The 26,405-nt window shown below is 34.7% G+C and overlaps 4 protein-coding genes across 4 annotated transcripts; all 4 read right to left on the reverse strand.

Annotated features, from left to right (window-relative positions):
- Positions 1 to 719: 719 nt before the first annotated feature.
- LOC121775547 (probable xyloglucan endotransglucosylase/hydrolase protein 30) lies at positions 720 to 3,257 on the reverse strand. The gene is made up of 4 exons (XM_042172635.1): positions 2,899 to 3,257; positions 2,680 to 2,780; positions 2,377 to 2,585; positions 720 to 1,452 (listed from the first exon to the last, which is right to left on the reverse strand). Exons 1-4 carry the CDS (start codon positions 3,101 to 3,103, stop codon positions 936 to 938), a joined length of 1,032 nt encoding a protein of 343 aa, XP_042028569.1. The 5' UTR covers positions 3,104 to 3,257; the 3' UTR covers positions 720 to 935.
- Positions 3,258 to 15,256: 11,999 nt separating this feature from the next.
- On the reverse strand, positions 15,257 to 19,126 carry LOC121774505 (non-specific phospholipase C3-like). The gene is made up of 4 exons (XM_042171368.1): positions 19,096 to 19,126; positions 17,166 to 18,275; positions 16,639 to 16,809; positions 15,257 to 15,798 (listed from the first exon to the last, which is right to left on the reverse strand). The coding sequence occupies exons 1-4, from the start codon at positions 19,124 to 19,126 to the stop codon at positions 15,449 to 15,451; spliced, it is 1,662 nt and encodes a 553-aa protein (XP_042027302.1). The 3' UTR covers positions 15,257 to 15,448.
- Positions 19,127 to 21,120: 1,994 nt separating this feature from the next.
- On the reverse strand, positions 21,121 to 24,342 carry LOC121775378 (non-specific phospholipase C3-like). The gene is made up of 4 exons (XM_042172458.1): positions 22,981 to 24,342; positions 22,099 to 22,508; positions 21,766 to 21,936; positions 21,121 to 21,587 (listed from the first exon to the last, which is right to left on the reverse strand). The coding sequence occupies exons 1-4, from the start codon at positions 23,604 to 23,606 to the stop codon at positions 21,256 to 21,258; spliced, it is 1,539 nt and encodes a 512-aa protein (XP_042028392.1). The 5' UTR covers positions 23,607 to 24,342; the 3' UTR covers positions 21,121 to 21,255.
- An 86-nt stretch (positions 24,343 to 24,428) lies between these two features.
- LOC121775379 (RING-H2 finger protein ATL52-like) lies at positions 24,429 to 25,856 on the reverse strand. Its single transcript, XM_042172459.1, has one exon. It carries the CDS (start codon positions 25,566 to 25,568, stop codon positions 24,612 to 24,614), a length of 957 nt encoding a protein of 318 aa, XP_042028393.1. The 5' UTR covers positions 25,569 to 25,856; the 3' UTR covers positions 24,429 to 24,611.
- Between the last annotated feature and the right edge of the window lie 549 nt (positions 25,857 to 26,405).

Below are 26,405 nucleotides of genomic sequence, written 5' to 3' on the forward strand. Positions count from 1 at the left end.
ATTTTAGAATTCAATAGATCTTTTAAATTTGATTGTAGCCGATCTTATCATCAGAATAAAGTGAAGCCCAATCCGGCCCAAAATAAAAGCCCAAGCTGTATTGCTGTTATGTGTAGAACCCAAGCTTTATTTATGTTTATTACTGGTAAAACAAGCTTTAAGTAGTGCATGAGCATAATTAATTTTATCTAATTTTACTCGAAACAAAATAACTTTGGCACTGAGTATCCGATTATAAAAGTTTAAATTTCCAAAAGCTAAAATAATTATCAGGATTACAAATGAGCTCCTTGCCTTCGTAAATATTCGTCTAACTCGTTTAACTTATGATCAAGCTACTAAAGTTTGAGCTTGACAACAATCAACTAATTAAATTATGAACAAGCTTATTAACTAAGTTAGCTTGAAAGAATAAAATTATGTGATATTTACATGATATTTTGACAAGTGTTTGCTTCTATAAGCTACTATATTTTATTGGTTATTACATAAAGAAGAATTGAAGAAACACTATTATATGGTCAACAGATGTAACTATGTAGAAGGTGTAACTTGTAAGATTGTGGGTAGTAGTTAAAGATATTTAATTGTTGGCCTAGTCAACACCGAATTTTTTGAATTTATAGTGTATACTGAATAGTGAAACAGTAAACTTTATTGAGATTATCCATTTTTAAATTTCAGTTTGGTGGTAACGTTTACATATTTCTTTTACTTAATTAAATCACAAAGTTAAAAATCTCTCACTATCTCAAGAACTAGTACAGTACAAATCCCCATTTATTTTATATTACAAGATGGGTCAAGCTAAAGAATTTCCCACTCCAATCCATAAACAAATCTATATTTATTTGTATCAATCCCAAAAATAAATCTATATCTTAATTAAAAAATCACCTTAACAATCCAATACGGTATAAATATGTACTTAAGTATCACTCCTCCTCTTGGTTTCCATAGTTTCTAGCTCCCATAACTTCGCTTTTTTGCTTGTATCTTCGGTGGCGGCGTTCGAACTTAGGCCGCCCCGTCTCCTTAAATTGTTGCCTCATCACCGGATCAATAACACATTCTGATGGTGGAACCGGGTATCGTACCGTATCGTAACAATATGAATAGTATATGTACTTTGACCTAAATTTTGCCATAGCCAACCTTTGTTTTTGTGTTAGTGTTGCAAAATCAGCTCCGGCTAGATGATCATCTCTTTCGGCACATTCGGTGGCCGTGACCTCCTCCAATGGATCGGCGGCACATCCATGGATGGCGAAGTCGGTAAATTCAGCAACAAAAGGGGCATATTTGTAATTTGCTCGGTATTTACCACCAGAAGTAGCCCAGTCGGAAGCATCCCATATTGTAGCATATAATCCCATAGGCTTGGATGGGAAATCAGCCCCCATTTCATCATTTCTTACTATCTCCCGGATTGGAACATCATCAATGTAAAATCTGCAAATAAAAAGTCAAAATTTATTACATATTGTTTAAATTTTAAGAAGTGTGTACTTTATTTCATTACTACGCCACATATATATGTATATTTTGAAAAGATATTATAATTAAGGTACACGAGATACGATTGTAAGTATTATTTGACTTTACTAGTACTTAAAACACATTAAGTGTGCATTTAAACATATTATTATACACCTATAGGCTATATAGCCTGCATGCGAAAGATATTAAAACACACTTATGTAATTTAAATTAATTCCCCTAATTAATTAAAAAATAGATGTGACACTACGGAAATTGGCCAGGCTTTGGCTCTCCACTAATAACGAATTATCTCAAGTACATATTTAGGTAGGTGCCTAAAACTCAAAGTCCAAAATGGACAATTGATTAATTATACCTTTAATTGTAGTCGTAACTTTCATGAAATAGGTTAAGCAATACGCAAAAGCATATATAGGAACGGTCCATCATAATTATGACTTTTTAACAGCTAATTCTCCTCAAGCTTGACAAGGACAACACCATCATTTATGTTCACAAGATTATTCCTAACCATATTGTGATAATTAACCAAAATACTTTTTTCCCGAAAATTTCATCAAAATCCAACCTTTTACCAGTCGCCAATTAGATCCTGTGACCTTGCATGTGACACATATATTTTCATACACATGTGAACTTTGAAAAGTATAGATGATTCTAACATAATACACATATATACTAATCAATAAAATATAGTACTATATCTTAATTATATGGGGCGGCCTAAATTTTGATGCTTATGTTTAAAGTGTGTGGATAAAGCGTGGTTATATTGTTGATGAAGCAATCTATTTTGAAAAGGTCAAATACCAAAATTTTAAAATATGAAAAGGGGTAGCAGCCAAAAATTAAATTAAATTAAAAAAAACTTACATAATATTGTGGGTGGTCCATAATATGCTGTATCTATGAAACTCTCTGGAAGGGTCAAACCAGAGGTAATATCTCTCTTCTCTCCCTCTGTGTGTGCTTCCATTTCCATACATATTCGTCTGAAACCTCCATGCTTTCCCCTTTATGTTTCCTAAGAACTCGAAATCCAACTCGTCGTGTGTCTTCTTGAACAAGTCCCCATTTGTAGTCTGTATTTAAAAATAATTAGACTATAATCATACCTTATAAATAAAAAATTTAGTACTATTAATTATAGATTATGATGGTTTGTAGGTATCGTACGTAAAAGGCGACAACGATTCCGGCTGTGTAGTCGGACGGAAGCTTGATTTTCGCGCTGAAGAAGCCGTGGTTGTAGTGGTCCGATGATCGGAAGCCGGACCCTATTTGTACACAAATTAATTATCAATATATATTACTAATATAAATAGAAAAAGAGATGTATGTATGCATATGATGATGATCATCATCATCATGATGTTGAATTGAACATGTACATGCCTGTGTATTGGTTGAGATGGAGTTGAACGGATTGATCATCTTGGGAGGGGATGATGTTGGATTCGCCAAAGAGAGTGGTGAAGCCTTGGGTGAAAGGGATGATGGAGATGTCATTGAAAGCTGCAGCGTGGGATATGCATAAACATAAGACATGGAGGAGGAGGAGGAGAAAGGCTGCAGGCATATGGTTTTTGAGTTTATCCATTTTGCTCTGCTAATACTACTCTTTTTGTTTTGTGTAGAGAGTATATATATGTGTAGTTTGAGGGGAGAGAGATGATCGATAATTTAATAATTAGTGGACACAAGAAAAAGTGGGAGTTACAATCGAGGGTATTTTTGGAAACGGTGTGAAAGACTCTCTCAATTATTTCACTACTCAGATTCTTCCACCTTGATATTTAAAAGTCCATATATATAGAGATACCCAAGGTTTTCGGTTCCGGCGGTTAACCGCAGAACCGTGACTTTTTTCTTAAACCGAAACCGCCATATTTTGAACCGCGGGTCGGTCCCGGTTCCGGCGGTTAACCGCAGAACCGTGACTTTTTTCTTAAACCGAAACCGCCATATTTTGAACCGCGGGTCGGTCCCGGTTCCAAATTTTACGAACCGAAACCGTGCCGGAACAGTGAAAAACCGTCGGAAAACCGTGAAATCTAGCCGGAACCGCGGAAAACCGTCAGAAACCGGCGTTCGGAACCGTGAAAAACCGACGGTTCCAAACCGAAACTGTAACCGTCGAATTTGGAACCGGAACCGCGAAATACCCTCACGGTTCGGTTCCGGTTCGATAATTTCCGAAATCGGAACCGGGGGCATCTCTACATGCATATAGTATCATACTTCTTGATTTAGTGGTTATTATTAACTTATTTTTATTGTGTAAAATTAAGTTATGATATTATATTAGTTAAAGGGTGACTATGGCTAATTATTGTATGATTATCCATCTAAGATTAAGTTATGAGACACAATCTCATAAATCAAACATAATAGTATATAGTAATTAATTATGAGATATAATCTTGCTAACCGAACTCAGAGAATATTCTATATATAAAGGTACATAATTAAATATAGTACTACTAACTAATTATTAATACATAAAAAATCATTATTTATGGACAATTGAATAATCAAATCTGAAATATCTAATTACTTGCATGAAAATTATTAATTGAATAAATTAATTCCAAAAGGGCAATGAGATATTTCCTCATTATGGACGGTTTCTACATCTACTAAATACTTACCTTGCTTGTATACTTGTGTAGATGTACCAAATTCGATAGGCCACACCAATTTTCTCTCCTTTGTTAATGTGAATTAGTTAAATATGATTTACAGTATGTAAAATTACTTTTTACATAATTGTCTTTCCTTGATTAAAATAAATAAGTCAAATATGATTTACCATATCACTTTTTAATTATTGTATATCTTATTATATAATTAAGTTAATTTCGTGAAACATGGCATACAATCTATGCTTGTGATATTCCTTTCATTACAACTTCAATATTGTTTTATTATGCAGTATTCCATCCGTCTCTAAAAAATAGGCAACATTTGAAATGACACGGGTTTTAATGCATAATTGTTAAAGTAAAAAAAGATAGAAAGAAAAAAGTGATTGAGTATTGTTAATGAAGAATGAGACTCGTCTCATTAAAGAGAAAAAAATGTTTTTAAGGGACGGAGAGAGTAATATATCCCAAAAAGACAAATGTTTTTTAGAGATATCCCAAAAAGACAAATATGCTCTATTTTGAAGAAACGGAGAGAGTAGTATATTATGTATCGTGTATTTAATGTGTTTCATTACAATTATATTGTTTATAGTAGTACTTATATGTTATGCACAGCATCGTGATTTATGTTATCATTTCTGTTACAGTTATAGAATTGTTTCATTATGCAGTGGACAATTTTTCAGGATAAAGATATCTTATCATATCTAATTAAGTTAATTCCACTAATTAGTCTTTTTGGTTCCTATATATATTTATGAAATTCTTCCTTTTTAATTATTAAATTTATTCTATTAATGTTATATTGGAGATTTATAAAATAAAACAATTAAAATCAAAGTATCCTATTCTTTAAAATTATTGATTTATTTTCAACATTAAGTTATCTATAAGATTTATAAAATAAAGCAATTAAAATCAAAGTAGTACTCATTTGTTTACGGATATTCATATAAGTTTAATGCCTAAACATCTCATTAAATATTTTGCCCAATTTGAAGGTCCTATTCTTTAAAATTATTGATTTATTTTCAACATTAGGCATTAAAGTTATCTATTTATAATAACTAGAGAGCCACTCTTGCGCCAAAGCACAAAAAGTCAAGAAAATGGAAAAGCAACTACTTGTCACAAAACCACATATGTATTAAAACTACAATTAATAGCAGTTGGAAAATGAAAACTTTTTTCCCACCTAATAATCATAACAAAGGACTAAATAGCTCTCTTTTATTGAAGCAGCGATGGGTTAGGCTATCTAAATCAAATATTTATGTATATTAATTTTTAAATTGATTACTAGTCTGACTGTTATCTGTACTGATTAAACAATGTTCTATTGTTTCTCAAACTCAATTTGAATTTCTATCAAAGCTCTGACTTTCTTTAGACAAAAACATCATATGTGTATGAAACAAGCTGTCCACGTGGCTCAGTATTATCAGTTTATACAATTAAATCCATTTGACCAGAAATTGATCAACCAGCTTGATAACTGCTACTATAAAGTAATTTGTGTATAATGAATGTGTCACGAAAGTTTTAAGTAATTAAGAAAGTTGCAATGGCCTTGTCACATAATATTATTTTAATTAATTAAGAAAAATAATACTCCAGTATAATCTACTTGCTCAAAGACAGTTGTCACGCAGAACTGCATGAGTTGCCATAATATTGATGTTCTGTACCTATTCGAGTTCAAAAATCTAAAAATATGTGTTAATTACATGACGAGACAAATGATCACTTACAGAATTTCTGAGTATGACAAAATAATTTGGAAATTGGAAAATTATGAGCTCATTATAATGATAGCTTTGTTTTTCGAAAAGCTTTTTCCTAACTTATCTTGGCAAGCAAATTGCCTTTTTGCTAAGTAAATAGAGGTTTATGTATCAGGTAGGAGACATCTAAATTTGAATAACCAATTTCACATTAAAACTCGTGTCATCCCAAAGTTCCTATTTTTATGGGATGGAGAGAGTAACAAGCTATGGATTTATCAAAATACCCATTAATTTTCCCCCCTCTTTGTTTATACTAGTATTAATCTCAATTTTATGTTCGGTGAATATGTATATAATAGCGTACATTTGAAGTAGTCAAGAGGCTTAAGTCCCTACCATGCTTATTTTTTACAAACACGGCCCATACGGCCCTCGTGACAAAATTCAACAAATTCCTCTATTCCGAGCACACTAAACACGGTTGTATGTGAACAAAGCACGACCAGTGCAATGATCAGAGTGTGATGACTAAATTCAACACAGCCGACTATTCAAGCACGAGGTGCTTGGAAAAATTTCAATATTCAAGCACACGTTATGCTAAGAGATTGCATATTAAATTATTTTTAAAAGTTTTATAAGTATTATTTTCCTTGGATGTAATAGATAAATCTTGTGACCTTGGACTAGTGACCGAGCACCGCCATGTGCTTGAAATATCTATGCGTTGCGCTTATGTTTACCGAGCACTATTGCCTTATAACAACTAACTTTGTGATCCGTAAACATTCTTTTTTGGTGGTGTTCGGTTGTCAAGATAAAATAATACCAAGAGACAATCTAGGATTGAGTTGTGAGATTATTTTAGTCATAGGGGGTTAGCTATGACTAATTATCCTATGATTATCCATTTAGGATTGAGTTGTGGGGTTGAATATCATGAACCAAACACACTAAAAATTTAATCTCGGATACAAGATTACAATCTCTAATACCAAACTCAACACTTAGCAGAAGACATGCTTTGATGACCTGTTTCATAGTTTGTAATAAATAAATATAAGCAAAACAATTGTCTAAGTGAAAGTATGTTGTTGTCAGTTGATAAAAACTGAGATGTTCGTGAGATTTGTTGCACCAACTTTACAAAATAGTCATACTTTAAATACTCATCAAGATAATACGATAAAACGAATCAATCAATTATTGTCTTTTTTTTACCCAATTTAATCATTATGGTATTTGTTGACGAAAAAGACGGGGCGCGGCCAAAGTAATGTAAATAAAAATTCATGCTAATAATAAGTATAATAACTATCCCAAACGTTACACATAAGTAAAAACTATTTTGTAGTGGAGGAATATTTCACAATCTTAAATTGTTTGTGTAGTTGTATTTGTCTGGAAATATATGGGCCAACCCTTTGAGGAATCTACTAGTTGGCCGGTCGCTTTCTCCGCCGTTTTCAGCTATTTTTTATTTTTCAAGCATTTAAATTGGGAATACATTTTAACAATTAGGGCCGACTTTCTAAGGAATACAAGAAATGCCACCTGTGTAATTCTTTGCTTGAGGATGTGTATCCATGAAAAATATAGAAAAGATTTAGAAAAAGTTGGAGAGTAAATAAAAAGGTGAGGGAAAGGGGAAATTAGGCAATTTTGATTCTTCAAGGCATGTAGATGCTATATTACTTAAAAAGAGTTATTTCAGTGGATGCGAAATTGAAGATGCAACTACTTTTTGCATTATAAATCTTATTTGAAGTATATGCCTAGCCTAAATCACCATCCTATATATGACAATTTCAATAAATTTGAATAGTCTTCTTCTTTATAATGACGGATGTACTGTTACACAAAATGGAAGGGATGAATTGATAACTCATCATTTAATTGCTAACTATAACTAATTTAAGATTATATGATTTTAGAAAAACTTGTGGTCTACAATTTGCCACGTGTAATTTTTATTTTTATTAATTAAATCGAAAAAGATAAAAAAAAACTACCAAATTAGGGTTTTAGATGAAAATGTCAATATAGTGTTTCGAAAATATCAACACAATGCTTTGAGAATGTTAACACATTGCTTATATTGACATTCTACATGTATCATATTGACATATTTTATATATCATGTTGACATTTGTTACTGTACGAAAAAATTAAAATTTTTTGAAATATTTTCTAAATTTTGACATCGGAACATATGCAAGTGAGATCTCGTTAGAATCCTTGTGAAATTATCTTTAATTTGATATATGTTGTGCGAAAAAATAATTTAAATCGAGAAAGTTATATGCATTTTAAAGTTATGGAATATTTTTTAAAAGTTAGTTACAACTAATTTGTTGTAAGTTGACCTTAATACCCACGTTTTTTTTTATCTTATTGACATTTTGAGGCTGATGATTTAGGCCTTTAATTTAAATATCTAATAGCTATTATTTAGTTATAGTTAGCAATTAAGTATTGAGTTAGCAATATAACACTCCTCTACAAAAAAAAATATTATGTACTAAAAAATACTTTGCCGTGGAGATAAGGGTTTCATGGTATATGTATTATGTAAGGCATGTACATAAATTCCATCTAATTTGTTTTTATTATATTAATGAATATATAATTAAGTATATATAATATACTTAAGCAAAATATTTATTATACTACACCAGTGTCGGATTAAATGATTGAGGAATTGAAAAAAGAACATTAAATGCATGTGTTATGCACATGGTGTGTGACTTAATCTTTTTAATTTAGTATTAATATGAGAATTGTTAATAAATGGTTTGCAACGCATGGGATTGGCTTCCAAATTTAGAATTTCTGGTAATAGTCTGTAAAATTTACGAACCCAATAGTAAAAGATTCAGTTGATCTATTTATTGAAAAAAAAACAGGGATTGTAGCTAATGATCAAAACCATCGCTGTGATTGAAAGGCTTAATTCAATAAAAATAGTAGTTGAAAGTGTTTGTGTGGAGAAGAAGTCTTACATTGTAGATAACGCTGGGTTGTACTGGAAAAATTGTTTGAATATCTAAATAAATATAGACTAATTTTTATGGAGGTATCAAAATGACAAAAACATGGAGTATATAAATATAGAAATGCAATGATTTATGTTAAAAACATGGTAAAAAAAAGACGCAAAATAAAGTATCTTTAAATTGAGGATGAATAATTTTAATCTTTTATTTTTAGGATGCTTCCTTTTGCTTTTCCTAGTTTTAGTTGAGACATCAACGGCGAAGAAGCTTTTTAAGTGTTGGTGATATATTTATAAATAAATTAAGGTCCTTAATTGTTTTTAAAAATATTCTTAGCTATTTTTTCGGAAGTGATTTAGGGATGGAGAAGTATATGCTGTCAACCTTATTAAATGAAATTATTATACTACTATTATCTTGTTTTCATTAGTGCTCATATTTACTTTCATATAGACTATTTAGTGAGTATAACTAAGTTTAGGGGCTTAAGTCTCAATAATTTTCTCAACGCTCTGATACACGCAAAGACACAATCTTAGAAATGAAATATGAGATTCAATAATATATTGAGATGAAAATTACTTTGAGATAAAGATGGAAAATTCGATGGTTACTGGCACTTTGTCTCCATCAAATTCGTGAAAAAAATTTGACTTGCACATTATTTGTAGTTTGATACCCGTCACTCATCAGTCATCAAAACGTTCTATCCTAAAATTCAACTAATGGTTGAGTTGGATTTTAGCCGAAATACGAAAAATGTCGTGGAAATTATCTATCACGGATCGAAAACAATGTCTATCTACATTTTTTCACAAAAATAATTTTTTTTTTTATCTCAGATGAATCTAGTATTATCCTATGGACAGACATGATATAGTACATGACATTTTTTTGTCTCCAATTAAATGTCACCTACAAATTCTAAGAAATAAAAAAAGTTAATAGTGAAATATAAATTTTATTTTTATATATTAATAGAATGTGAGGCTCATTAAAAAATAATAATTTGAAATGAGACACTTAAGATGAATATTTCGACATGACACGACAATATGAGATATTTAACGATGAACTGTCTTATAAAATATTATAAATCATCAATTTTTCGCATCCATGAAACATAGGCTTGTTCCTGACCTCCTAAACACGCTACCAAAGCCACTCAAAACTTAATCAAATAAGACAATGATGATTAATCATTAGTTTAAAACCCACAAATTCAATTAAATCCATAAGTTCCATCGAGAATTCTCCAACGGCTCTATGAACCTTTTTTAGATTAATTAATCACATAAAACCAAACCCAAGTTGTTAACATAAACAACACTTCATTAATAATGGCCAATCATATGATTATACAATTCCTAATTCAAACACAATTCGATCATCCAATACTAATTTAAAACTTCAATTCGCCAAAATACTGATTTAATTAAACACCAAAAGAGAAAAATCAGTGCGCCAGACTAACATAAGGCCCCCACGGCTTACTTAAGTTGGACGTAATATTAGAAAGTGGCTCACAGCTACATATTGGATTAGAGGTTTACTCATATTAATCATTCCAAACTAACAAAAATAAATTTGTAGTGGAGGCAGTGGGACCGGACCCATTTACCAATTTTATGAAATATATGTCACGCAATGTCTGTTGGTTTTATTGTAATATACTGTATTGTATAAATTGTAGTACATGTTAGGAAACAATTATTCTCACCATATTAAATTCGATGCATTATTTTAGAACTTTGGTTTAAGACAGAACAGGGAAACTAAAAAAATGGAAAATCGGTTTGGTTTGAGCCAATGAGAAGGAGGTCAGCTCGAGTGGTGGGCCATACGAAATCAAACAGCGCCCATAATAAAAAGAGCAGTTCATTTGGTCTGTGACTATGTGCTGTATTATGTGAATATTTATGTTTAATTATTTGTTTTACATGTGTTATTTATAGGTGCATGAGTATGGAGCCAGTAGACTAGATGGAGGGATAAGAATGCATACGTAATAATGTGTATCCACATACAAGATGAGGATGAGGCCATGGGGCCATATAATTCCTACCCTCCACCTCACCCAATTACCAAACAAAAAACCAACATATTATACGAAGATTTCGTTGCAATTAACATATATAGAGATAAGTTTTTAAATCGTACAATTATTATTTTATAAAATTGCAATTTTGTTAAAATATGCATTTTTTTAATAGTAGTAGTACTTCCTCCGCCCCACAAGAATATGCACTCTTTCAATTTTAGTCCGTCCCACAAACATATACAATTTCTAATTTTAAAAATTCTTTTTTCTCTAATGTGGTGGGACCCATTCTCCAATAACAATACTTTAACTATTTTTCTTTCTACGTCTCTCTTACTTTACCAATTGTTCATTAAAACTCGTTCCCGACCCAAAGTGCATATTTTTATGAGACGGATGGAGTATATAAATAACAAAATGCTCCAAATGACTAATGATCCAGTACAAATGTCATATAGGAGTACATATTATGCCGAACAAGTACCAAGAGAAGAGCCAAAAATAATACTCCCTCTGTCCCATAAAAATATGTGCATTTTCCATTTTCATCCGTCCCATAAAAGTATGTGCATTCCAATATTTTAAAAATCGGATCGGTAAGCAAACAGGTGAAGCAACTGGTTCAATGGTTCAATGGTCGAACAACTGGTCGAACCGGAATATTATTAATTATAAACATATATAATTAAATATATAATATATAAAATATATATTAAATAATGAATGATAAATGTAATTAATAATTTATCACTAAAACACATTAAACATTATGTATACTTATATATAAATATATTTTACTAAGAAGAGTAAAATATAATGAATATTAAATTTATACTAATATTTTTCATAATAAAGTATATTTTAAATATACTAAAATTTTGTCGATATTTTATGATAAAAATAAATAAAGTTCATTTTTTTCAAAATATGTTTTATTTGAAGCAATAATATAACATATAGTAACAAAATGCAATTAATAATATATAAAAATATTAAACCTTGTGTATAATTGATTATATATAAATAATAATAAAATTTAGTGAGTGATAAATATAGTTATATATAATGTAATTAATAATTATTTATTAAATTTTGATTATAAGTTAGTGTAAATAAAAATTTATCACGTTTAATATATAAATTTAGTTAATGGTCATGTTATATTACTCAAAGTAGTGTGGTGGAGTGGTAAATGTGTTACTAATTTGACAAGAGGTCTTGGGTTAAAGCCTCCTTGACAACAAAGTTTTAAGCAATTTTTGTGAAAACCGGTTTCCGGTTCGCGGTGCAACCGGTTTGCACTGGTTCAAGGCGGCTCAATATAGTGGCGGTTTATATGATCAAACCGGACCGGACTACTTACCGGTTCGCGGTCCTACCGGCCGGTCCGGTCCGGTTTTTAAAACACTGGTAAATTACAGTTTTGGAAAGTTATATCAATTTAATAATGTAGGTCTCACTATCCACTAACACTACTTTACTTATCATTCTCCTCCTCTCTCGTCTTACTTTAACATACCATTCCCTCATCTTTCTTACTTTACCAATTTTATCTTAATTTTTGTGTCATAACTATTGCTCATATTTTTATGGGCAATGGAAGTATAATCACAGTAAAGTGAAGAAACAAAACACCTCTTACATGGACACAAGCAGTAGGACAAACAAGATTACCATCAACCAACAATAAGAGCCAATAACAACATGAAACGAGCTTGAAAAAAATTTGACATTAAAACCAACAAACATATCGGCATATCGAAGGTTTATTATCAAGAGCCTCTTGCCTCACCGTGGTGTCATACCTCCAATAATATCACTCAAAATCTCATTCATGCCTCGATGAGAAAGAGAAATCCAACCATCCAAGCACCATCTAATGTGTAGTAAGTTGTTTGTTGATTGGATTAGTTGAGAATTCGAATCATCAATTGTATGCATGCAAACTCTAAAAAACATTATACCTATTAAATAAATGTGGTAAGTTGTTTGTTGATTGTACGTGGTAAGTTGTTTGTTGATTGGATTAGTTGAGAATTGAGCATAAAGTGTATATTTGCAACTCTAAATAGAAAACATGGAGTGCCTATTAAAGTGGGACTCTTTTTTCAATAATACTTATACCTAATAAATAGTATACTCGAGTAAGTTATAAATATAAATATGTTATGCACATGGATAATTTAGCCTTGAATGTTCATTATGAAATGCCAAAGTAGAGATGAAACTGAGCGGAAGTGGAGAAAAGAAAAAGAGGCAAATGATAGTGTATATATATGTAAAGAACAGTCATAGTAATCTTTCGTTATTACTCCTTACATTATTACATCCGACAGCGCACACCTTAGAGTAAAAGAAAGCGAAAAACAAGAACCAAAAAGTCAAGGATGAACCGAAAACATTGAATCCATGAAAGTGCAACCAAGTATACTAAATTGTCAAATAATTTAATGCATGGACTTTTTTGACTGAAAACAACTTTACACTTAACCGACGTTGGCACAAACAAATTGAAGATCCCTGAAGCTAGTTTAAATTTGTTTGACATTAATTTCATTTTGAAATTGTATATACATTCCTTCCTCTCTATTGTTTTTTGGGCACCAGTTCATGGAATTGTTCCATTTATTTCCGAGCCCATTGGGTTGGTTGGTATGTTTTGAGTTTAAGAGGCTTTATTCTGTCAACTGGGCTATGCATACCATTATAATGAAGATACTTTATGTCTTATGCTTCATCTTCTCTTCATTACCTCTCTCGATAGATTGCATTATTCTGACACTCCCTCCTGTACCAAAAAAATTCAATGCTTAACTTGCACTAATCTTCTATTTGGATTTGTTTGTTAAATAATTTATATTCGCATTTCCAAGAGTTCTTCAATTTCAGATTGATAGTCTAGGCTTGTATTAAGGAGATGTTTCATATCCTTTATTGAAGATTAGACTAGACCCATTTCAAGGAGTTGTTTCATTCTTCATTGAAAGTTTAGACTCGTTTTAAATAGTTTTTTATTCCTACTATTCCGTAGTAGTTGAGTCATTTTATCATTTTGGTATGTTGCATAATAGTGAAGTCATTTCTCTTTTTAGTAAAAGTCAACACATTTCTTCTCACTTACTTTACTCTATCTTAGGGGTGTGCATTCGGGTTTCGGTTCGATTTTTTGCCAAAACCGAACCAAAACCGAAAAACCGAATTTAGTTCAAAATCCAAATCGAACCGAACCCGAAAAACCGAAAAACCGAAACCGAAAAACCGAAAACCGAACTTAAAAAACCGAAAAACCCGAAAAAAAATCGAAAAACCTAAAAAAGTAAATATAATAGAAATATATATTTATATATGTGTATTTTATTTTATTTTATATATACTAATAGAATATTTATATATAATATAAAATTAATAATACATATAATATATATTATATAGTAGAATATATTAAAAGAATATATATATATATATATATTATATATAATATAATATATTGAATTAATAGAATATATATATAATTCAGTTTTTCCATTTTTCGGTTTTTTTCTTCGACCGAACCGAAAAACCGAAAAAACCGAACCGAATTTCAAAATTTCGGTTTGGTTCGGTTCGGATATTCGGTTTCCCATTTTTTTGCTCACCCCTACTCTCTCTTATTTTATTCTCTCTTCATCTCTCTACCTTTTTCATTTTCTACCTTATTCTTCATTTACCTAACTCAATTAACACATTTTTTCTTAAATTGTGTGTCGAAAATAAATGCTTCCACTATTGCGGAACGGAGGAAGTTGTTTTCGGTGCTCATTATGATGCATGTCAATGATCTCTTTAGTTACTTATTGATGGTTTTAACTCATGCTAAGGAGCTTTTATGTTTTATGGAAAATTTTTCCTTCAAGAAGCTAATTTATACAGTTTTTAGTCATATTTAAAAATCATACTATTTCCTACCTCATATATTAGATTTTTTTATTATTTCGGATTTTGCAACGACAATAGGTGTTGTTGCAATGCTTCAAGTATTGAAGGCTTGACTGAAAGCCCACGTCTTCATTCTGGTGGGCCATCGACGGCCGGTGTAATTGAAACCATTGGTAATTCATAAGCCCAAAAGTTGTTAGCCCAAAACTTAAATTCTTGAAGCCCTAAGTCGAGGAGGCCCATATTTCGTTCTATCATTTCTGCAATGCATTTATACAATATGCCAACATCTTCATTTTATTTTCTTTCCTTGTACAGTTTTACTCAAACTAAATTTCCTTCTCGAAAACCATCTGAGCTATTCTTGCAGACAAATCTTCTTTAGCATATTAATTTATATATTGACACTAGAACGAGATACATAAATAGAAAGCACAAAATGGTGTGACATAGAAAATTAAGTTCGAATCAAATTCGATCACATCACATATAATCATGTGCACGCTGCTAGCATCAAAACACTTGAACAGCAGCCACAAACGAAACAAAACAAGGAATTAACGGATCCAGTTAAAAATAAAAAGCGACGAGTATTAAAACACACGCAAAAACATTGAATCAATCACGAGCACAACCAAGGCAGTCGATCAATTTGGAGGCGAAGGAGTTGGAATCAGCCGGTTTGGCAGCGGCGTCACCAGTTTTAGGTATGCAAATGGTGGATCCATCGGCGCCTTCCTCCCTGGCCTTGTTGCATTCATTCAGGAATTTGTCGAAGGCAGTCTTCACATATTCGGCTCCTTGTGCCACCGTCATTTCCTCGATTTGCTCGTGTGGGAAGTCCGCGTCACTGCGCTTATCACCGCACAGAACCGCGGCCAACTGCACCAGGTCTTCTTGGAAATCGCATAGTTTCGCAGCCTCGTTCGCCTCTGCCTCCCGCAGTTTCGATGGCTCCCCTAAGGTCACTGTCGTTGTCGATATTGTGAGGTTCAATTAGTATGCTCCAAATTGCACATTGCCATATTCATAAGTCATGCCTTTTGTCAAATACTAGTATGTACCTCTCCTATTTCAAGTGTTGGATAATTGGCACGTTTATATTTTAAATTGGTGAAATCACACAATTTGATCAAATTTTAGTCGGTCATGTAAAGTTTCAAAATTGAAATAGGAGTAATTACGAAGTTTTAATTTTTAGCAATTATCTCGTATGGGTACAAAATGAAGTATTTTAGTGATATTCAAAATACTAATTTTAATGAAACAATTCCGTTTTGTAGCATCACCAAAGACGTAGTTTTGTACACAGATATGACTATTGATAAAAATTTATATTATGTGATTTAATATTCCGTTTTCATTCTTTATGCGATTGATCCTAATTTGACCAAATTTATAATTTTAAGGATAATAGCAAGAGATTGGAATCAAAAAATTAGAACATGAAATGAAACACTAGTTTGAAAAACAGGGTTGATTTCGTAGTTAGAATCAATTAGCTAGCATGTGAAATTAAACACTAGTAGTTTGAAAAACAGGGTTATTCCAAAGTTTGAATAGTATATGATGAAATGGCAGTCTACAAAGATAAAACTGTAGTTCTATTATGAGCATTAATGTTTATTAATTACCACTTACAAAATAAAAATTAAAAAGGTAGTGACTTGTATCGGACCAGGTCAACGTGGCATACGCTATTTATTGATGTTATGTGATGTTTAATAAAATCATAAGATTAATGTAAGTAGAACTGCAACGCATAAACAAACACATAATAAGAATATTTATAGATGAAAGAAGTGTACCGGGGCAATCGGTTCTAGGGCTGCTCCTGTTCAAAGCTACATCAAAAGTGCCAGCCCATTCATCTCGTTTAGTCAAAAACTCCTTTAGATTGAAAATCTTTTTAACGGTTGCCGGTATAGACGAGTGCTCGAATTCTGACATTGGTGTTGGCCCTGAAGGCCCATGTACAACTGCCCAAATCATCACAACCATATTAATCACCATCACTTTCATTAAACTATACAATATAAAATAATTAACATTATCTTTCAATTATAATATATCAACTAATGTTTCTTAATAGTACTAGCTAGCACTTACAATTTTCAATTTCGCAATCATATGAAACCTAACAACAAATTACTTTTAATTTGACATAACGGATTCATATTCACTTTTCAGATGGTCCCAAGCTAATTGAGTATTTTCTTTTATTCTTTTCACTTAACTAATAAAATTTCATTTTCTTATATATCGTGCCGAAAACAAATATCTCCGAGATCAAATTGATACTGGCATGGTCGCTACGATAAATTGAATAACTCACCGGTGCCTTTCTCGATCCACGGGGATATAAAAATGGCCGGAACCCTAACCCCAAGGCGGTCAAACTGGAAATTGTACGGCTCGGGGCCTACAAGCCCGTCGGGGCTAGGAACGCCCGTGAGCGGAGTCGGAACGTGGTCGTAAAACCCACCGTGCTCATCATAAATAATCACAAACAGCATCTCATTCCACTGCGGACTCGCCCTCAGCGCCTCGTAAACCTCCTTCACAAACTTCTGGCCTTCGTAGACGTCGTGCGACGGATGATCGTCGTTCCCGGGCAGTATCGCCAAGTCAAAGAAGCGCTGCTCCACCACCACATAATTCGGCAAAGTCCCCTCCTCGCAGTGGCGCTTGAACGACAGATCGAATTGGTGGAAGTTGAAAATGAACTTGAGCTGTCTCAGATTCCGGTAAAACAATGTGGACGGCGGGTATTGGTAGTAGATTCCGAAGGTGAAGTCCTCTTCGTGTAGAGACTCGAAGATGGTTTTCTGCGGGTAGCCGGCGATGAGCTGGCTGGTGTCGTTGCTGGAGGCGCCGCTGGAGGTGGCGGAGTGGACGAAGAGGCGGTTGGGCTGGGTGGAGGCCGGGACCGCCGCGAACCAGCGGTCGCAGACGGCGAACTCGGAGATGAGCTCCTTGTAGACGGCGACGGAGTCCGGGGAGAAGCCGCTCATGACGGTGGAGGACATGCCGGCCTCTTTTCGCTCCGCGTTTTGGGCGAAGCCGGTCATGGTGGGTTCGGGGTTTGAGGCGGCGGCCTCCGGGGTCCACTCGACGCCGAAGATTTGCTCGTAGACGTCTTGGATGGAGTGGCCCGGGTCCGGGTTGACGTAGGCCGACCCGTCGCGGAAGAGGAGGCCATTGGAGCCGGGTAGCGGGTTGGATTCGGAGCCCGTGACGCCGTTGATTTCCGGGTTTAGGGTTTTCATCCATCCTAGCATGTGGTCGAATGACCGGTTTTCTTGGACTAGAACTACTATTGTTTTGATCGGAGATGCCATTTTCCTTCTCTCTCTAAAATCTCTCTTGTTTTGGACTCGAGTTTTGGTTGTTGGGAGTGACTCGTCTATATGGATTATACTCTCTCCGTCCCATGTTACTCGTACTTTTCATTTTAGACCGTAAATTTTGGATTGATTTTTTAGTGTAATTAAATTAGAATTTTAAGTGTAATGAGACATCACTTAATAAATAAGCTCTTAACTTACTCTAACATATTAATTAAATACATTAATTCAAACTTAAACTATAAATAGTGTAAGTAGTTTGTGACGAGCCGAAATGGAAGAGTATAAGTAACATGAGACAGAGGGAGTAACTTATAACAGGGAAGATATTTATTCAAAGTATATTGTATGGATGTAAGATTGCAAAAATTGAGATGTTAATGTTGCTTGTCTTGATGTTATGATGATGTTGTACAATTTGAAATGAGGTTAACCGGTGAAGAAAAACTGTAGTGGGATTTGTTTTTTTCAATGATAAGGTGAGACTTATTATGGGCTATGGGAACCCACATAAATTATTGGGGAGACAATTCTCTGTTTATGAACAAATAAAAGAAGCTTTTTGAGTAAAATGCGTTGTTTTAGTCCTAAATCAAATTACTTTTAACCATATTAACTCGACGTCGTTGGTTTCATTTTTTGGTTTTTGCACATGTTATTTGTGATTATTATAAGCCAATCCAACTAACGATTATTATAAGCCAATCCAACTAACTCATGCACCCTTATCTCCAAATGTGGGGTTGGTTCTATTTTGTTAGTACACTATCATTAGATAATAAGTAAGCCGACAATTAACAAGGGGATTGCTAATTTTCACTTTGGTCATTTTCTCACTTTTAGATGTGACCTTACTTTTGTAGCAATTGGTAATTCTTAATTGAATTTTTAAGCTTCTTAGTACTACTTAGTACTTACTAACATAGTAGAAGTATTTGCTAACATTCATTGTACTACTACATAAGTAAAATTTGTTTTAAAGAATAAATATTACTAGTACTATAATAAAATAAATAAATTCAATAATGAAACAGATCTACACTATTCCAGAGGCTAATTTCGTGTTTTGATGTTGTTGCGAACTCCATTCCATTTTATATTTACTATCTATTGTTAGAGATTCGGTGTGCAAAAATATCTATCGAGTTTCCTGATCAGTGATGTAATATATTGGGAATTTAAAATTATCAGAGTTAGAGATAATAGCAAAAACGAGAAGAAACCTACCCCATCTTCATCACGTTTGTTATACAATGTGAAATATATATCCAACAACCACGAACTGTATATTATTATTTTCCTTCAGTTGAAAAAAGATGTAATACGATACGTGTCAAATTTGGGAATCTTAATGATGCTCGTAAATTCCTACTAATGGGTGCAATTCTAATAATTCAATCTATAACGTGTTCAACTAATTCGAATTCATAAAGTTACGTGACAATTGATTGGTTTAAAAAGATTTTCTTTTCCTTATAACAACGGCATCTATGAGACAAAATTACTTGAAATAGTAATTTTAGATGTGGTTTGCCTAGTAATGAATATAATCGGCAATCAATTTCATCTAAATTATTTGCGTAATTTGGCACGAGCTAGCACTCGATTTCAAGATTTGGACCAAATACAAATCAAATTCAAATTCAAATTCTCTTCCACAATTTCGTCATTATATGATAAAATTCCATTATACCATGTACGTATATAATAATTAATCACATGCTGATATTATTGATCTTAATTCTGTGTAAAGTTATATCAAAATAGTGGCATGATAAATACACCCAAACAGCCAAACTTATGCAATAACTTACCTAGATATGATCGAATCAAATGCTATAAAATTTAATACTAAAAATGATGAAGAATAGTGCAGCTGAAGTCTCAACACGTCGCACCTAACCTTAAATTTTGCAATATATATATCAAATTAGTTGATTTTCATACGTGTTACACCACAATCATAGAAGGGCCCAATCAAATTATTCCTTGTACACCACAATTACAAAAGTGTTTTTTCCTCCAATCTCGAAGCATACTTTAAATATTATTGTTAAAATTAATACTACTAGTCAGATGTAAAAAATTGTTTAATCAAGGTCAACAGTATGTATTGATACGCTGCGAATATTTTTTTTCAAGGGGGGTTTATATAGCTGGATATATTATATAACCTGGTCTTAATAAGATCATAACAATATACTGCAATGAAAGTCAAAAAGAATATATTGATTGGAGAAATTAGTCAGAAAACAAGATCTATTGGAGACTAGAAGATGTTATTTTGGGTGTGGTTGCCAAATCCCTTTGTTTTCTCTACCGATATATTCAACATGTAACTGATTGCCGATTTAATTTGACTTTATTTTTATGTTCGATGAAGTAAACTCGATGAATTTGATGTAGAACAATAAAATCTATAATAAGCTAATCATGTTACGAATAAAATCTACACACCAACATAAATATATTCACATAGAAATACACCACCTAATCAAGCCCAACAAAAAAGGGTTTTAGTGGATTACCACGCGGAAGGATAATTTTAATATTTTTTTTTTCGTAATAGCTGAGCCAAAAAATAAGAGAAGAAAAAGTTTCTTTAATTATTATTTATATCTTAATAATAAGGTTATGAAATGCACTGACCAAAAGCCCAATATGTTATCGAACTTGGGCTCGATTAAACCCATCTGGGCCCACAAGCACTAGAAATGGGAAAATATTACTCCCTCATCTTATAAAAGATGACTCACTTTCCTTTTTAGTTTGTCTCAACTAAGACAACTCATTACTAAAATTGAAAACGCATTTATTTCTACTTTATTCATCTTTTTTACTTTACTCACTCTACTTAACACACAACATAAAACTACATAAAATCTCGTGCCGCTCAAAGAATGGGTCATCTTCCTTAAGACGGAGGGAGTAGTACTCTCCATATACTACTAAGTAAAAATTAAATACACCTTAGTCCAAATGAAATTTACAAACAGTAAATATTAATTTATAAGATAAACAGGTTGCACGCATATTTATTGTAATTTAAAATATACACACATAAAAAATAAAATAAAATCATTGAACAGCCTGATCGCGGCCACAAGCGCAGCAGGCGAAGAGTTTCCCGGCAAAGGACTTTGAAACACGCTTTTGCTGCGGCTGATGCGCGAGGCACACAATATGCGACTCATCCTCTCCATTCTTCACCGCGCTGTCGCAGTCATCCAAGAACTTCCGATACGCGCCTCCCACGTAATCAACCGCCTCAGCCACCTTCATATCCTTCACCTCTCCATGATCGCCTCTCAACGCCGCACACATCTGCACCAGCTCCTTCTGAAACTCCGTCAGCTCCACCTCCTCGTTCGCCTTCCTCTCCCTCATCTTCCCCGGCTCCGACAGCTCAACTGCACTACCATCAATATTCATGTCATCTGTGTATTTGTTGGGTTACAAACTCATCCCACATTAGAAAATGATGAAAGTTGAAAGCAGTATATAAGTGTTGTCCGAACCCCAATTAGTTTAAAGCCTTTTTGGAGCGACTCAAAAACAAATATGTACGAAACGTGGTAATGTTATTACCGGGGCAGTCTGTTCTTGGACTAGTCCTGTTTACGACACACTCGAACGTCCCCGCCCAAGCGTCCCGTTTTGTTAAGAAGCTTTTCAGATTGAAAATCTTCTTCACCGTTGCTGGAATCGATGAATGCTCGTATTCCGACGTCGGATATGGCCCGGAAGGTCCATGCAGCACTACATTAATGAAGGAAGTTGGAAGCAATATATGAGTGGCAAACAAATCCGTGCAGGCTTGGCCGTGGACAATATCAAATTAATGTGCAGTTGACGATCCTAACATATATAAGAAAGATTTGGTTATAACTATAATGAAAGATTGTGATAAGTTGCAAGAACCTGTTCCGGGCTCAATCCAAGGGGAAATCAAGATTGCGGGGACTCTGACTCCGAGGCGGTCGAATTTGAAGTTGTAAGGCTCGGGGCCAACGATGTCTTCCGGACTAGGAACGCCGGTGGCGGGGGTGGGGACGTGATCATAGAATCCGCCGTGCTCGTCATATATGATGATGAATAGGATTTCATTCCACTGTGGGCTTGATCTGAGTGCCTCGTACACTTCCTTGATGAATTTCTGGCCTTCTGAGACGTCGTGGGGCGGATGATCGTCGTTTCCCGGGGCCAGTATTGTCTCGAAATACCTCTGTTCTATCACTACGTAGTTTGGTAGCTTCCCATCCTTGCAGTGCCTTTTGAAGCTCAGATCAAATTGGTGAAAGTTGTCTATGTACTTCAATTTTCTCAGGTTCCTGTCATTTAACTCTGTTAGAAATATTCTACATTTTGCAAAGTGAATTTATAAGTTACTGCTTTGTAAGGTTTAAAAACTAGATTTGCTATAAAAATAGGAGAAAAGTAAAAGCTATCAAATAGTCTTGATTGGTAGCTTTGACCATTGAAAAAAAGTTTATCTTGTTTTTTGATAGAGAAGGGAAGGTGATGGTGGGGTCCTGCCATTCATCATATCTAACTAATCCTTTACCTAATCAAATAGGATCAACCATAAGTTGATATCATTGGTGGCAATGTATTGGTAGTGGTATGCTAGTGACAATTCTTGAATTCTTGAATTCATAAAGGCAAAAAAGAAAGAAATTTTAAGCTTTACTACTATGTGTAATCCACTTGCTAATAGCTAAAAAGTGATTGAAAACATCAATAAAGAAATTTTAAGATTGAAAGAAATCAAGGAATTGATGCTTCATGAGTATATGGGACTACCTGTAGAAGAGAGTTGAAGGAGGATACTGATAGTATATCCCAAATGAGTGACCTCCCTCCTCCACAGACTCAAAGATGGTCTTCTGTGGATAGCCTTCAATCAGCATCTTCGTGTCGTTTTCTGTTGCACCGTGGGACGTTGCAGAGTGTATGAAGAGCCTGTTTGGCTGTGTCAAAGTGGGAGCGGAAGAGAACCATCGATCACAAACTGCATACTCCGATACCAGCTCCTTGTAAACAGGCAGCTGCTCCGGTTTGAAGCCGTTCATCACTATGTTGGCCATTCCTTTCTCTATGGTCTCCGCTTGCTGAGCAAAGCCTTCCATTGTAGGAGACAGATTGTGGTTAGAGGCTGATTCCTGACTCCATGGAACGCCATAGATTTGCTCGTAGCATGCTTCAAAAGAGTGGCCAGGATCAGGCTCAATGTTTCCGGATTGGTGGCCATAGAAGACGCGACTTGAACTGAGATCGGAGGTGGAGAGAGGGTTGGATTCTTGGCCTGTGACGCCATTGATTTCAGGGTTGATGGACTTCATCCATCCTAGCATATGATCGAATGATCGGTTTTCTTGGACTAGGATCACTACTGTCTTGATGGGGTAATCTGTGGGAGTCTCGGGCATTTTTTTGAATGTTTTTCTTTTTCTTGGTGTATTTGTGGATATGAATATGAGATTGCAGAAACAAGAAGAAGAGTTGGAGACAGCTTAAGCTGAGCTATTCATCTTCCTTTTGGATTTATCAAAAAGCATGTGATTCTTGATTTTATTAATGAGTTGGTGCCAATAAACTATGTAAGAATCTTCTTCCAAGTATGAAAAACATAAGATGCATTCTGTGAAGCATTGTGCAGCAAAGATTATTCAATAATAGTATAACTACTTCTGATTTTTATGTATTTTATTTGACCAAATCCACTTATGATTATTATTCAATAATAGTCTAGCATAAAAATGGGATGCTGTTTCAATTCAGACAGTTATGACTAGTAACTTATAAACTTTATATTGGGTGGCCTTGTTTTCTGGGTAATAAACATGGCCTCAACCTATTCAATTATTGGCATATGGTCATATTCTGGGCTACCCTAAAAGGCCTAGTCACACATTGACTATCAGATATGGAAAGAGGATAGCTAAATGATTGAGGAAATATTGGTGAGACATGTGGGCACTTTGAGTTAGGTACAAGCCTTGTATCTCCATGTGCTTGCTTGCACATTGCCAACACAATAGGCCATGCCACCCCTTCCAAATCTCACCAGACAAACACACTTCATCTCCTCAACACTTCTTGTAACCTAAGCTGAGCTTTAGATCCATTTATGGTTGATCTCAAAGGAATTTGCGTGTGCGCTCCCCTGTCGTTTACTAAGCTCGAATTCGCAATTTAAAAGCTAACAAGAGTGAATAAGTTGGAAGCATTTCAAGAACAAAGCTCTGTCATGACACCAAATATTGATTTCTATATAAAGAGAAGAACAGTTTCTCCAATTCTGACATTATGTTGGTTCTATTGTGTACTCATCAATCATCATCATACAATAAACGTGGAAGTAAAATGGCTCAGCGGAATCTATGTTGTAAGAACACTGATTCTCCACAAAAAAAAAAGTATCTTATCTTACACTAAAATTTGGCAGCGGCCTCATTGATTCGGAACACGAATCCACCGGCCGAAATCGACCTCTTCATCGAAGCCGGGCTTCGCAGAAAGCCCTTTGACGATCCAACGCCCCTCCAATTCTGTCCTTGCTCATCGATATCTTCAAATTTCAGAATATCAGAGATCAAGAGCTGCTGCGGAAATGTGTCTAGGGATACCGATCGTCTATACTGATCCTCCCCAATTTGGGGGTTTTCATCCTCGCCGGCGTCGGTTTCAATCACAACCATCTCTTGAGAGTGAGAGCTCTGATCATCCACCACCAGCACCAATTCGTCGTCACGCCTCTCAAATTGGTAGGAATTCGCCGTCGCCGCCGCCGGAGGCGACGATTGATGGAGATTGGTTGGAATCGGAGGAGGGGAAGGGTGATGAACCACGACGACGACGCTGGCGCGGCAGAGGGGGCAATTGGACTGCGATTTGAGCCACGTGTCGATGCAGGGGAGGTGGAAGGCGTGGCTGCATTTGGGGAGGAGCCGCAGCGATTCGTCATCCTCGAATTCGCTGAGGCAGACGGCGCAATCGGTGCCCTCGATCAACCCCTCGCCCTTTTTGTATTTGCAGACGGTTATGGTCTTGATTAGGGACTCGTCCAACCCGTCCAGCGCCACCTGCCACTGCTCCGGCGAAGAATCGTCTCCGCCGCCGCCGCGACCCTCCGCGCCGCCGCTCCTCCTCCGCCGGCAGTATCTCGTGACGAGGGTGTAGTAGCTGACGAGGAGGAAGGCGCTGGCCAGCACGCCGATGATGGCGATTATAAGAGGGGAGAAGGGGGCGCCGGAATCATCGTCGGACGGCGGCGGAGGAGGGAAGATCAAGTAGCAGAATTGAGGGCAGTAGATGCTGCAAATCCCCTGTGAGCAATCTCTGTAGTTCTCATAAGGAGCCCATGGATTGGGATTTCCAACACTCCCCATTTTCCACACTCACACCAACAGTTTGATTAGATTTGCAGCAATCTATGCATAGTTGAGACTTGAGAGAGAGCTTTGAAGGGAAGGAAACTAAAGGGAAAAAAAAGGAGAAGGGAATGTGAAAGTGGAAGTTGATATCTACCCTCTTTTCTCTTTTGTTTTCATGAAATTTATTCTATGCATCATATCAAGAATCTATACTTTTTTGATGACAATAATTTCAGATTGTTAAAACTAAGTACATCATCCATCAACACTAATTTTTGTGCCAGTAGGTGGCACAATCACAATTCAAACTGCATTTACTGATATTTAAGGTAGAGAATGGTCCACATCTACTTTGCTTTATGTTTTGGCTTTTCTTTTTAAGCCCTTTCTTTATGTGTGAGCTACAATATTTCAACTTAGCCCTTGTGATTAAGTTAGTAGCAGTGACTGAAAGCAACATATCTTCAAGCAACAATACCTATTCAAACTTTAGTCTTTTGTCCCTAGTTCTCAGTAATTGTATTTTGACCATTATTAATCTCTTTTGTTAACATTATAGTCAGAGAAAAACAGAGGAGGAGAGAGGGAGCCCCCACCATAGAGTGAGTGTGACGAATCAAGCTTGAATCAGTGGCATGTGGGCTGTCTTTATATTTGTTAATTTCACAAATTCAGAAGCAGGTGGAATATTAGGGAGCACTCTTTGATTAAAATAATTGGGAGGCATAGGTTTATGGTAAAATATTTGAGGGAAAATGTGTTGAGCCATCCAAAGGATAGGGAAACAGCGTATACCAATATAATTTGCTTTATTAAAAGTGGGTTTCTTCTTTTATGTCTGCATAGGGAAGA

The sequence above is a fragment of the Salvia splendens genome, chromosome 17 (genome assembly GCF_004379255.2).
Source record: "Salvia splendens isolate huo1 chromosome 17, SspV2, whole genome shotgun sequence".
NCBI lineage: Eukaryota > Viridiplantae > Streptophyta > Magnoliopsida > Lamiales > Lamiaceae > Salvia > Salvia splendens.

What these genes read in the sequence shown, in the direction of transcription:
- LOC121775379 (XM_042172459.1), bottom strand. Translation starts at nt 25,568, where the DNA reads ATGGGGAGTGTTGGAAATCCCAATCCATGGGCTCCTTATGAGAACTAC.
- LOC121775547 (XM_042172635.1), bottom strand. Translation starts at nt 3,103, where the DNA reads ATGGATAAACTCAAAAACCATATGCCTGCAGCCTTTCTCCTCCTCCTC. An exon ending in GAATCGTTGTCGCCTTTTAC is followed by an intron (nt 2,586 to 2,679) that starts GTACGATACCTA and finishes TTTTAAATACAG; the next exon opens with ACTACAAATGGGGACTTGTT. An exon ending in TGGACCACCCACAATATTAT is followed by an intron (nt 1,453 to 2,376) that starts GTAAGTTTTTTT and finishes TTTTATTTGCAG; the next exon opens with ATTTTACATTGATGATGTTC.
- LOC121775378 (XM_042172458.1), bottom strand. Translation starts at nt 23,606, where the DNA reads ATGCCCGAGACTCCCACAGATTACCCCATCAAGACAGTAGTGATCCTA. An exon ending in TTGGATTGAGCCCGGAACAG is followed by an intron (nt 21,937 to 22,098) that starts GTTCTTGCAACT and finishes TCATTAATGTAG; the next exon opens with TGCTGCATGGACCTTCCGGG. An exon ending in TCCAAGAACAGACTGCCCCG is followed by an intron (nt 21,588 to 21,765) that starts GTAATAACATTA and finishes ATGGTAGTGCAG; the next exon opens with TTGAGCTGTCGGAGCCGGGG.
- LOC121774505 (XM_042171368.1), bottom strand. Translation starts at nt 19,126, where the DNA reads ATGAATGTTAGCAAATACTTCTACTATGTTA. An exon ending in CAAATACTTCTACTATGTTA is followed by an intron (nt 18,276 to 19,095) that starts GTAAGTACTAAG and finishes TAAAATGAAAAG; the next exon opens with TACGAGTAACATGGGACGGA. An exon ending in GTGGATCGAGAAAGGCACCG is followed by an intron (nt 16,810 to 17,165) that starts GTGAGTTATTCA and finishes TGATTTGGGCAG; the next exon opens with TTGTACATGGGCCTTCAGGG.